This window comes from Theobroma cacao, chromosome 8 (genome assembly GCF_053813885.1).
Source record: "Theobroma cacao isolate CCN51 chromosome 8, ASM5381388v1, whole genome shotgun sequence".
NCBI classification, from domain to species: domain Eukaryota; kingdom Viridiplantae; phylum Streptophyta; class Magnoliopsida; order Malvales; family Malvaceae; genus Theobroma; species Theobroma cacao.
Window position 1 is genome coordinate 29,432,467 of NC_142646.1, and position 14,233 is coordinate 29,446,699.

General features: G+C 32.0%; 1 protein-coding gene and 1 pseudogene across 1 annotated transcript; one reads left to right on the top strand and one right to left on the bottom strand.

Moving 5' to 3' along the window:
- The first annotated feature begins 699 nt into the window (after positions 1-699).
- On the top strand, positions 700-2,573 carry LOC148761334 (receptor-like kinase TMK2). The gene is made up of 2 exons (XM_088809331.1): positions 700-2,117; positions 2,197-2,573. Exons 1-2 carry the CDS (start codon positions 782-784, stop codon positions 2,280-2,282), a joined length of 1,422 nt encoding a protein of 473 aa, XP_088665457.1. The 5' UTR covers positions 700-781; the 3' UTR covers positions 2,283-2,573.
- A 5,671-nt stretch (positions 2,574-8,244) lies between these two features.
- On the bottom strand, positions 8,245-9,246 carry LOC148761335 (uncharacterized; annotated as a pseudogene).
- Positions 9,247-14,233: the final 4,987 nt, after the last annotated feature.

Consider the following 14,233-nt stretch of genomic DNA (forward strand, 5'->3'; position numbering starts at 1 on the left):
GTGTTAATTTTTAAATTAATCTTTTTTTTCAAAACATTGTATATTTTTATATTTTAAATGTTATATTCCTCTAAAAGTTTATTATTTTTCTTATCTAAATATATTTTTTGCTTTATGAAACAAAAGTGTAATTAGCAAATGTACCAACTAAACGGAATCTTAATTTTCTTTATATATGCATGAGAGGATCGATTTCGTGGTTGACGCCTAAGTCAAGGTAATGCATTATGGTAGACAAAAGTCTAGACATCAATTGATTATGATAATAACATATATTTATGAAAGTGTTTCTAATTATCAATGAAAGTTCATGAATGCTTTTATAAAAAAATATATTTTTATATTCCACACATTCGTCTAAAATTTGATTCTGGATAGAAAAGCTACAATCGGGTCTAATCTCTCCCTTAATTAGTTGTGGAGTATTGGTATGAAAATTTGAAAATAACCCTAACATGGTTGCTAAATCAAAAATAACAATAAGAGAAATACTCATCCATTTTTTGTGAAAAATAAAGTGGTTAAAGACAAAACAAAAAGCTTTGATTAGGAAAAGGTAAAGAGTAAGCATTTTTGTTGGTGCCGCTATTATTAACATTCAATTTAAAATTAAATATTCTTCAAAAAATTAAAATTAAATAATAAGTATTACACTTATGTGCAAAATTTATCTACAAATTCCCGTAATAAATAACAACTCTTTAAAAAAAATGCGTTACAATACGTCTCAAGCCTCTCTCTTCTCTTCTAATTCCGTTTTTTAACATTTTCGATCTCTGATATGTCAACCTCCTTGTCTTACCTACAAATCGTTCTGTCTTTATGTCTCTTGTTCTGTTTTTCCTTACCCTTCTGCGTGAAATCTGATGAACTCCAAATATTGCTGAACCTGAAATCTGCTCTTAATAAATCAAGCACCCCCAATGTTCTTGATTCATGGGAGGCTGCCAATTCTGTTTGCAGCTTTAATGGGATAACTTGCAACGCGGAGGGGTCAGTTAAGAAAATTGAGCTTTCAAGTCAAAAGCTGAGGGGGGTTCTTCCTTTGGATTCGATATGCCAGCTTCAATCCTTGGATAAGCTTTCCTTGGGGTACAATTTACTGTATGGTGCAATCACAAAAGACTTGAGTAATTGTGTAAAGCTTCAATATCTGGATCTTGGAAACAATCTTTTTACGGGTTCTTTTCCGGATATATCTGCTCTCAGCGAATTGCAGTACCTTCATTTGAATGGCAGCGGATTTTCTGGTACTTTTCCATGGAAATCACTTGAAAACATGACCAATCTTGTTGTTCTGAGCCTTGGGGACAATCCTTTCGACCGAACTCCCTTTCCTGATGAGATTCTGAAGTTGAAGAAGCTAAATTGGCTTTATTTGGCGAATTGCAGCATTGAAGGGAAGATTCCACCGGCAATTGGAGATCTTACTGATCTTATAGATTTAGAGCTCCAAGACAATTATTTATCTGGAGAAATTCCGGTCGAGATTGGAAAGCTTCACAAACTCTGGCAGCTTGAGCTTTACCGCAATTTATTGACAGGAAAACTTCCTGTTGGATTCAGAAATCTGACAAACCTGGAATATTTTGATGCCTCTGAAAACGATCTCGAAGGAGATATCTCAGAAGTGGGGTATTTGTCCAACCTGGTAAGTCTGCAACTCTTTGAAAACCAGTTCACAGGTGAAGTACCGGCGGAGTTGGGTGAATTCAAAAAACTGGTGAATCTGTCTTTATACACCAACATGTTGACTGGTCCTCTGCCTCAAAAGATAGGTTCTTGGGCTGAATTCGACTTCATCGATGTATCACAAAATTTCTTGACCGGTCCAATTCCTCCAGACATGTGCAAGAAAGGAACCATGAGAGGGCTTTTCATGCTTCAGAACAGGTTCACTGGTGAAATTCCGGCGACTTACGCTAGCTGTACCACTTTAAAGTGGTTTAGCGTCAGTAACAACTCGCTTTCAGGCACAGTGCCGACTGGAATATGGGGATTACCAAAAGTTACTATGATTGACATATCTCTCAATCAATTTGAAGGTCCAATTACATCTGATATCAAGAACGCAAAAGCTATAGACAAACTGTTGGCAGACCACAATATGTTATCGGGTGAGTTGCCAGAAGAGATTTCAGAAGTTTTATCTTTGGATGTATTGTTTTTTGATCTTTGGAAGTAATTGGATTTCAGGGAAAATTCCTCAGGAAATTTGGGAACTGAAAAGCTTGAGCATTCTTAATTTGGGGCACAACGGGTTATCTGGTTCTATATTTTGAGGTTTGAAATTACCTATGGTACTCTAGGCGGCAAAAGCATGAAAACTTTTTAAAGGTTATAGTTTCATCGTGAAGCATCATAAGGACTGTCTTAAATTTCTTGTAGCAGATGAAGGAATGGTGCATAAAAGTTTTTTTGGTAATCATTTTTACTTGTGTCTATTAAAGCCTTGATTTAGGAAAAAAAGGTGTATTAGTTTATATATTTTATTTACCTGCTACTTGTAGCCATCATATTTTATTTTAGGACAATTTAAAGGAAAGATTAAAATAATCTGAGTATTTATTTCATTATTTGATGTATGATTTTTTTATTTAAAGAGTAGAGTTTGAATTTTTTTTTTAATATTAATTTAAGTTTATAGGATAAAAATACAAAAAATTGTAAAATAAAAAAAGTAGAAAAAGTAAAAAGCAGAAGAAAACAAAAAGAAAAAAAGGGAGGTAAGCCAAATGCCGTGGCAGTTGCTTTTTTACGTCTCCTGTTTTCTACCACTTTTGAGCCCTTGGCTACAGCCACTTATCACGGGGCGCGGTTCAGACCCGTGACACACTCCCCTAGTCTCTCTTCGGTCCGCTCCTAGCGCAAAAAATGACACAACGAAGGAGAATAGCCAAAAAAAAAAAAAAAGACAAACCATTCGTTAAGAAACAGCTAACACAAAAAATGAGCACCCAAAAACGCCATATGAAACTAAAAAAAAAAAAACACAACAACCACGATCCATGTACCAAAAAAATAAAAAAAAATTATAAAAATATAAAAGATATTCAAGATGTAAGTAAAGAACTAAACTACTTGATTAAAAATAATTTGTCAGAGTGTAACAAATTCTAAATAAAAAATAAAAAACTATGAAAATCAAGAAGATAAAAAAGAAAAGAGGAAAGATAAATATAAAAGATAAGATATGTTTATACTAATCCTGCTTCTAGATCAAGTCTTAAAAAGAGATTAAGATGGAATCGAAACTCAAAAACCAATTCAAGTAGAAGTGCAACACATTGGCTAGAAATATAGCCAAGCCTCATATTTTTTACGGTGGAAAAAAAAAAGAAAAAAAAACGAGTTTTTGGAGTTTTGAAATTTTCGATTTTTCTAGATCTAGGAAAATCGGCTAGTTTCTAAAGAAACTATTTCGATTAAACGGACGAGAGCACTGAGAGAATTTTTCTGAGAAAATTTGGTAAAATTCCGTCGCCGGTGAATGGCTGCCGATGACGGTGGACGGCGGTGACCGGTGTCTGGAATCTGGGAAGATTAAAGGTTTCTTTTCTTTAGAGGGAGAAGCTCTCAAGTAGAGAGAGAAGAAGAAGTGGGAAATAAAAGAAAAGAAGGGAAAAGGAGCTTTTAGACTATAAGCAAAACGACGTAGTTTTGTGTTAACTATAAAGAAGAAGTTTGTGGGTTAAATGTCATTGACCCGGCCCACTCTTGTTATTTTGGCTCACTTTAATTTATTTGGGGTGACTTTTGACCGAATAGCTTGATTTTCATTTTAGGTTTCTTAACCCAATTAGGTGAGTTCTTGTAATTTTTTTTATTTTATTGTTTTTTTTAAATATCTTGAATTATTTTTTTTATGATTTATACTTATTTATTTATTTATTTATTTTGTCTTTCAAAATTAGGAGTTAATACATAATTGATATAAGTTTTCCAATAATGAAATCTCAAGAAAATTAAAAGTGGCTTCTTGAGAATTTCTAGGTGAGAGAATTTTTCAAAATTTTACCATGAGCATTTGGGAAATTTTGGAAAATTTTCAATATCAAGGATTTTTATTTTGAAAAACCAATAAAATAAAAATAAGAAAAAGAAATAAATTAAAAGATAAAATTATAGAATTAAATAAATAAATTTTTTAATGATGAAATATCAAGAAAACCAAAAGTGGCTTTTTGAAAATTTTTAAGTGAGATAATTTTCTAAAATTTTACCATGAGCGTTTGGGCTATTTTGGTAAATTTTAAATATCAAGAATTTTTTATTTATTTTGAAAAACTAATAAATTACCAACAAGAAAGGGAAATAGAATTAAAACATTGGACTAGATTTTATTTAATAAGGCTTAAAGGGCACATAATTGACAGGGTACTAATTGAATGGGTGTTGTGGGGTGCTAATACCTTCCCTACATGTAAAGGACTTCCGAACCCAATTTGCTTCGTAAAATAGAACCTATCATTAGTGAGCTTAAGTCAAGCCTAGGACTTTATAAAAAAATAGATTCGCCTAGGTGGTCAATCACACCTAAACCAAAAAGATTGATGGCGACTCCAAGTCAAACTATTGAGTTCTAAGACTCACCATATTATAACATTTATAATAGCCAACTAAACTTAAATCTACTTGGTGTGCAAGTAAAGTAATTATACTAGCCAACAAACCTAATCCTACTTGGTGTGCAAGTAAAAAAATAGTAAATAAGGACGTATTATAACCCTAGATTTTCTTAGAGTACAAGCAAAGTAAAAAGAAAATAGAAAAATATTCTCCCTAAGATATTCCTAGAATTAATAATTACAGCTTACTGATACTCCCCCTCAAGTTGGAGCATAGATATCAATAATGTCCAACTTGTCAATTACACCATGGAACACTTTCCCTGAAACTACTTTCGTAAGAATATTAGCTAACTGACCTTTAGACTGGACAAATGGATATTATATAATTTTTTGATTGAGGTTTTCCTTAATGAAATGTCTATCAATTTCAACATGCTTGGTGAGACCATGTTATATTTTGTGCAATTTCCAATGGTTGTCTTATTATCACAATAAAGATTCATAGGTTTTGCATATTCAATTCCCAACTCTTTCAGAATACTCCTAATCCACAATAATTCGCATACACTATGAGCCATACCTCGAAATTCAGCTTCTGTGCTTGATCTTGCCACAACCTTCTGCTTCTTACTTTTCCAAGTCACAAAATTACCTTCCACGAAAATAAAATAACTAGATGTGGATCTTCTGGTTGCTTGATCACCTACCCAATCAAAATTTTTAAATCCTTCAATGTCAGAGATCATTTTTTGAGAACAACAAACCTTTGCTCGGAGCACTCTTCAAGTATCCTAAGATTCAATATACTGCATTCATATGTTCTTCACTTAGTGCATACATAAATTGACTTACGATTATAGCATAAGCTATATCCGATCTATGTGTGACAAATAAATTAATCTCTCAACCAACCGCTGATAACGATCCTTATCTGTTGGAATTTGATTTGAAAAAATTCCAAGCTTGTGATTCATTTCTATGGGCGTGTCTACTGATTTGCAAGTAAGTAATCCAATTTCGGTTAAGAGATCTAGCACATATTTTCATTGTGAAAGGAAAATTTTTTCGATCTTGCAACCTTAATCCCTAAGAAATATTTAAGTTGCCTTAAATCCTTTATTTCAAATTTAGCAGCCAAATATTCCCCATAATGCTTTCATTTCGCATGGGTCATCTCCCATCAAGACCATATCATCAACATACATGATTAAAGCTATTACCTTATCCTCTTTATGTTTTACAAACAGAATATGGTCAGAGTTACTTTACTTATAACCAAATGCTTTCATTATAGAAGAAAACCTCCCAAACCAAGCTCTAGGTGATTGTTTCAGCCCATATAATGACTTCTTCAGTTTAGAAACTTTCCTTTTACACAAAGAACTGTGTTTAATTCTTGGTGGTAACTCTATGTAGACCTCTTCCTCTAAGTCTCCATTAAGGAAAGCATTTTTAACATCAAATTGTTATAAAGGCCAATCTCGATTTGCTGCTATAGATATGAGAATGTGAATTGTTTGATCTTGGCTGCTGGTGCAAAAGTCTCTTGATAATCCACCCCATACCTCTGCGTATACCCCTTTGTAACTAACCTTGCTTTATACCTGTCAATGTTGCCATCTACTTTGAGTTTCACTGTAAATACCCATCTACATCCAATCATCTTCTTGCCTTCGGGTCAGGGAACCAGTTCCCAAGTAGCATCCTTTTGTAAAGCCTCCATTTCTTCATTCATCGCCTTGATCTGTTTAAGATCTTTTAATGCATCTTACAAACTACTAGGAATAAATATAGTGGATAATTGATTAATAGTGAGTACATATGATTCAGACAATCTATGAGAGGACACGTAGTTGCTAATTGGATATTTGACCTTGGTTTTAAGATCAGGTTCATATTGTTTCTTTGTAACTGCTTTATTTGATCTTTTTGGATATTTAGGAACTATTCTTTCTATGGGAACATGTGTTTCATGGGACTCATCAAATATAGGATTCTAAATTTCATGGGACTCATTAGATATGGGATTCGAAATTACCTTATTAGATATGGGATCTGGGATTGCCAAAGGGAGAACATTCTAGGTCGATTCTTCAATTAATGGTGTAGGCGTAGGCATGGGCAATTCTGACGACTCTATAATGAAAGCACCTAATTCATTTGCATGAACAACTAACTCACTCTCAATTTTAGGAATACTATCACAACATTGTTGAACACTTTTCCCAAAACGTTCATTTACTTCCTCCCCTCCACCACTTTGTTGTAATGCATTCTCTTCACTAGAGCTCTCCCCCTGAAGAGATGGTCTAAAAACTCCCCCTAAATAATAAGGCTCTAATTCACGAAAAAAAATATAAGGTTACATGTAATTTACGGGTTTGAAGGTCATAGCACTTATACCCTTTTTAAAATTCAAAATAGCTAACAAAGACACATCGTTTTGCACATGGATCAAGTTTATTTCGCAAGTTTTTGGGAGTGTGAACATATACAGTGCAACCAAAAACTAGTGGTTCAAGATTAGGGAGGTGGGGAATTGAAAGTAAAGATCTCATTTTTTGTTAGGGGGTTTGAAAGTCTATTACTCGAAAAGGCATTTAGTTAATAAAGTAGGTAACGGATTTTACAGTAGCTTCTCCTCAATAAAACTGAGGCATGTTCATGCCAAAGAAAGAGGCATGAACCACTTCCAATATCTGTCTATTCTTCCTCTCCACCAATTCATTTTGCTGTGGATTATAAGTACAAGAAGTTAGATGACGAATCCCATGAAGGCTCAAAAATTCGTTAAGAAATCCATTATACTTAGTACCATTGTTCGTTTCTAGAGCACGAATTTGCTTTTGGTGTTGAGTGCCTACCACAGTATAAAATTTCTGAAAATGTTGTGCATATATCACTTTTATTTTAAAACAGAGATACCCAATTCATTCTAGTGCATTCATCAATAAATGTAACAAAGTAATGAGCTTTAGAAATAGAAGAAATTTTTGCAAGACCCCAAATATTAGAGTGAATTAACACGAAAGGTTTTGAACTTTTATTTAAACTTGGTGGATAAGAAATACGATGGCTCTTAGGTAGTTCAAAAATGTCACAATGAAAATCCAAATCATTCAAACTTGAAAATAGATGTGGTTGTAACTTCTTAAGATAATTGAAAGAAAGATGTCCCAATCTTCGGTGCCATAACCATATAGTTGCTCAAGCCTCGTCTTTACTACTAGTTAGATTTGCCTTGTTGAATTTCAGTCTCCCATATTCTGTTAACTCCAAATAGTAGAGTTTGCCCCGCCTAACACCATAACTAAGAATCTTCTGATTCAGACTGTCTTGAAAAATGCAAAATGAAGACTAAAAAGTTACAGTGCAATTAAGAGTTAAGGAAATTTGGCTAATAGACAAAAGATTACATTAAGGGATGGAACAACAAGAATTGTATTCAATGTAAGAGTATTAGATAAGATCATTGTCCGATAACAAAACATGTACTACTATCAGTTGTGGAGATAATAGATTAAGAAGAAAGGAGGACTGATTGCAACTGACTAAAGTCCTTTGTGATATGGTCAGCTGCACCTGTATCAATAATCCATTTATTATTCTTAGAAGTTGCAGAGAATACGGATGCCTTACCACCTATACTTGAGTGGGCAATGTTTATCATAGGCTACGATTTGTCTATAAAGTTTGCCATAAACTTTGATTGGTTTTCTTTTATGGATGTCACCATGGCTTTTCCGACAATCTTCTTTCTAGGTTTCTTTGTGAAGTCCCACCACTTACGATAGCCAATGATTTCATAACATCTCTGTTTCAACTGACTTGTTTGACCACAATGAGTACATACCAAAATGTCAAATTTTCTGGTTGATTGATTGCTTCGATTCTTTAGGGAGTTAGACGATGGTCCTTGCTAAGTTCGATTGGCTAGCATAGTAGTGCTTTCAGGATTCAACGAGAGCCTCCCATTGTCTGTGTTTACTGATATTCTTTCTTGACATATGCATATGTGCTTTCCAAATCAAGTTTTGGATCTTTTGTAAGATTTCTCCACAAACCTGATCAAATTCAGAATCCAGTTCGCTTAGAAAAATATGGACTCGAAGCCTAGCCATCACAGAATGCAATTGGACTACACCTTTAACTGTTTCTTCCTACAAAATAGTCATATGATCAATTTTCTAAAAGATAACCACAAGTTCATTATAGTATGTTGATACTGGTCAGCCATTTTGTTTGGTAGAGAAAATCTTTGGTTTAATTCAAAAACACAGGTCTTGTCTAATCCATCATAGAAGGTTTTCGATACAGCTTCCCATATCTCCTTGGCTGTGGGAAAACAAATATATCGTTGCATTGGTGGTGGACTCATTGAGTAAATAAGCTAGCTTTTCACTTTGTGATCTTCAATAATCCATGTTCCAAGATTAGGATCTTTGAGTATAGGTTTTTTTGCTTCGCCGGTGAGATATCTAGCTTTATTGTGAATGCTAATACACATCTCCATGAGTTGAGACCATAATGAGTAATTTGTCTCATCTAGTGTAATATTGGTAGGAAACACAAAATTATATTGGTGGATAATAATTGGTGGTGTTGGGTTGCCTAGTACAATTGGAACCATGAAATTGCTTAGTTCAGTTGGAACAATGGAATTGGTTTCTACCATGTAGTTTTAGATGAACAGTAGAAAAAAATGTGATGGTGATTTTTGAGTACGAGCTTCAAAAAACAAAATTCGTGTTAGAGAGTTCTTTTCAGATTAAAACTGCTCGGATACCACGTAAAAAATATTCAAGATCTAAGCAAAGAACTAAACTACATGATAAAAAATAAAGAACTATATAAGGAGTTATTTATAATAGCCAACTAAACCTAAACCTACTTGATGTACAAGTAAAGAAAATAGTAAATAAAGAAGTATTCTAACCCTAAACTTCCTTGGAGTATAAGTGAAGTAAAAAGAAAATAGGAAAATATTCTTCCCAAAGATATTTCTAGAATTAATAATTACAGTTCATGTTGACAAAAACCCAAAAATAAAAACTAGATTTAATTTAGAGAAAATTGTTAGAAATGGTCATCCTCATAAGTCCATTTCAAAAATAGCCTTCAATATAAAGTTAATTGTTGTCACCCAATTTTAGCCATGAGATGACAAAAATACCCTTAAAACCATTTCAAACAACTTAAATGCTCTCAATTTTTCTCTCGCCACTCAACTGTTGTGCTCATTTTTTTCTCACCATCCAACTCTTTTTAATCTTACCACCATCACTATCTCTCTTAGTTTATCTCTCATTATCTTACCATATCGTCATTGATCTATTGACCAAAGAGCATGACACGGAAGATAACAACATATTCTTGGGTTTATTAGTTTACATTCACAAAACCCTTTATCGTCGATGTATAGGTCAAAAAGCATGGCATTATGAGTAACAACAGGTTCTTAGGTTTATTGGTGTTGAGTATTTTGGTGATCCAAGTCAGGTAGAACATGCCTTGGTGTGTAACAAAGTGATTCATGCCTTGGCATGTAACATCAGTAGGAAGAAGGAAGTTTTGACGTGTAACATCTGGTGCTGAAGCTTTGGCCTGGACATGTAACATCTAGTGTTGAATCCTTGACCTTAACGTCTAATATCTACTGCTGAAGTTTTGGTGTGCATTGTTGTTTTGTTTTTCTTTTCTGTCATTAAACATGGTGTGTAACTTGCTCCTTTGTATTTCACCGCAATATAAACTGTTGGAGTTAAAACATGTAACAACTCTTTTTTTGAACTGTAACAATATTTTTTTGAATATAGTATGTAATAATAATATTTTTAAACATAATGTGTAACTTGTTCTCTATCTTTGTATTTCACTGGGATATAAACTCTTGGAATTAAACTTTTTCACAATAAAGATAAAGTTTAAAATAAAAAAGGAATTTGACATGAAAATGAAGATGTATTGAACAATTATTCAATGTCAACGTTATTGTTGGGATGAAATGGATTTTGACCAAAAGATATTATCCAAAACCTTCTAATTTGCATAATTAGCTTTGGGGTTATTTTATTTGTTAGTTTCCTGTAATAAAAAAAAATGCCCTTCTAATTTGGATAATTAGCTTTGGGGTTATTTTATTTGTTAGTTTCCTGTAATAAAAAAAAAAATGCCATGCAACAATTTCTTTTTCAACTCATGAACTTGAATATGAGAAGGTTTCATTAAGGGCAATTTTTTCTAAAAATCTTTTTACTTAGCTAAAAATGGTTAAAAGTAAAAGAAGGTTATTTTCGAAAATAGCTTATCTTTGGGGGTAAAAAAATTGTCTCTTTAATTTATTATATGTACTCAAAAGATATATCTTCATTTTAATCAACATGGAATTAAGTCATACATACAACAATCTTGTCAAGAAATAAATCAAGCAAACTAATTAATCAAAATCCAACTTATCCTTTTGGTTTCATTGAAATTTAATTAATCAGAATCTTAATCAATTGACAATGGGTGGCCATAGACATTATTTCAATAAAATAATTCTATTTAGTACGTAATTTTTTTGGGATTTTATTAACTGTGTATCATATATACTTTGATATCTTATATCATATAGGAATAAACTCTCACTAACCAAAAATATATATCATGTGGGTATAATGTTAATATGTTATCTCCTAACAAGATTATTATAAAACAGTTTAATATCTTATATCAAATAGGCATAAACTCCCACTAACTAAAAATATATATTAAGTAGATATAAATCTAACATGCTATCTCATAACAAGATTATTATAACTACTATAGTTAATAAAGCACAATCACATGCTATAATCAACGAAATATATAAAAACTATAACTATATCACAAGCTAACACCCTTTGTTCATTCATATAATACCATTAAGTTAATTATCATCACATGTAAGCCAACAGGAGATTTTAATTCATGAATGATGGCCATACAATTTAATTTGGTTAAAATCTTGCACCCAATAAAACTTTGGCACAAGGTTATCATGCAAATAAATTAAGCAGAATTCTTATGCACCTAAAGTAGCTAGCCAATCAAATATTCACTTCCATTTGGCTTTTAATATAATCATAACTTTTAAGGCATCTTACAATTGCATAAAAAAAGTCAAAATCAATATGGCAACAAAAATTGGCCTTTTGTTTGAAAACAATAATTATAACAATTCTTTTCACTTTTTTGGTCATTAATCATTCAAGATATTAATAATCAAGGAGATCAACAAAGAATTGATTATCAACATAATCATCTCCAAAAATCAAAAGATCTATATTTTATAGATGGCTTGACTCTGATATTACTGATAGTTTCTCTCTTTACAATAAATACGATATTTTTATTTATAATGCAATAACAATTGTCATCTAATATAAAAGCAAGGGATCTATCACGTGAAAATTATAGATCAACATACATGTACCTCAAAAGCGATTCAAGTACCTCGCCTCCAAAAGGATTCACGCTTTTTCTTTTTCTAATGTTGTTTTATTTTTCTGAAAATCTGTTGCTAATTAATTCAATAGCCAACTAAGTAATAACCCTTGCTTTTATAGATATACTAATGGAGTTGGATCCGTTAGACCCAATCATAGTCCAACAAGGCTTATATATAAAACCCAAAGAAAATATGTGTGGGATCCTTAGAGATCTCTTTAAAGCAATGGGCCCAAGTCCATTTCATTTCATGACTAATATTTTACTTGAAATTTCATTTAATCTAATATTATCAATTAGTTTCTTAAATTAATTAAGAAACTTTATTTACCCATTAATTGCAATAATGTTCATCAACACATTACGACTAACCTTTGCAAAGAAAAAAATTATCAGTGAGGTCCATTTCATTACAATCATTATTAATTAGTCCCTTCACCATATCATATTGCTCATGGGCTTTATGTATAAATAATTTTCACTGTCACATCCAACCCATGTAATACCAATTCATGATTTTCATTCTTATTGAACTTTGAAAAATATTTTCTTCCAAAGCACAAATATATAATATTAATATTACTATTAATAATATAATTCTAAAACACTTTTTAGAAAACGTACTGGCTGAATTTCATGAGTCCAATAATTATGAAAATCGCTTGAATATCTATCTCAATAAAGAATGGTGAATCCTTTATTGAGCATCCAATATAATTTATTTAACATGTACATAACCCAATGTATTAGGGTATAGCTTAGAAATTCAACATCATCTATTAGTAACATCGAAGTCATATAGATAATAAATTATATTGACCTCTCAAGTCTATGGTTAATTAATAAATTGTAATAGAGCTCCTTTTAAATATTGAGTGACAGGCTTTCATGGAGCTCTTTAATTAGATTTTGTTCAATGTATGTATCTCATACACTACATCCACTTAATTGTTTCAGGGTTATTACCGCAATTGTGGAGTTAAAACATTCCATCCTTTTTGATAGAGGCATAACAAGTGTAGCCTTTAAATAGTTTGTCATATGTATTTAGCCTAAAAGAATTTTGGCAAAAAAGGAACTGAAGAACTATAACTCCTGCTTAATAGTTCATCAATTATTAGCATAGTTTTCTACAATGTTACCAAATAATTTATGATCATATCATAGATGTCATAAATAAAATATCCATTAAAATATAATATATATATATATATATATATGAAATCAATAATTGATGCAACAATTATTTTATTTAATAAATAAATAATAAAATTGGTCTTTAAAAGAATATGTCTAACAAAGTTCTATCCATTTTTCAATTAGAAAATATCAAAATAAGAGACAAAATTTATTAGATTGAACCTACAGTCAATTTGATTAGTTGAGGCTTAGATCCAATCATGCAACCATATCATTCATGACGAATAGTTAGAGGTTTCCTTCATCAGTAAGACAATGATTGTAAGTCTATTGGATGAAGTCCATGAGATTAATATACCTTGTAAGGGAATTGTAAAGTGTTATAATTATGAGATTCCTATGCATCAAAGCATAATTTCTAAATGTTCCTGGTTGATGTATCATTGAGACTAGACATTAATTATGCTTTGAGACTAGTACATTATATGTTCTTTACTTGAAAAGTAAGCAACCGATCTCATACGTTGAAGTGTGAAGATACTTGGAACTAGAATGAAAGTAATTGTTCTTGAAACAAGTTCATTGAACAAGAATCGACATGAGAAATGCATTTGGTATCTCACTCTAGTGTCTATGCAAATATTTCTATGATAGTTATGTAAATACTCCTTAAACTTGAGACACCAAGTTGTCTTTTACATGTAGTGCTATATTTTTTATCATATCTTTATGAGACCTACCAAGGATACCAAAATAGGATATGGTTGAGTATAGCATGAAGCATGTGAAGGCAAATGAGTGGTCAAGAGAGGAATCATCACCCTAAGTAATTTAAGGGGCATATCCTAGTAGTTCTTAGTTGATATTAGCTTATTGAAGTCCTTGACCAAGGTGACTTAGAGATTATGAAAGGAGTTTCATAAGTCTCTATAGAGCTAATGATATAACTTTAAGAACAAATAATGAGCTCCATAAAAGTAGACATTGCATCATACTCTTGTCATCTTCGGGATATATGATGAGGGAATGAATTACAGTAAAAGGCCGATCAC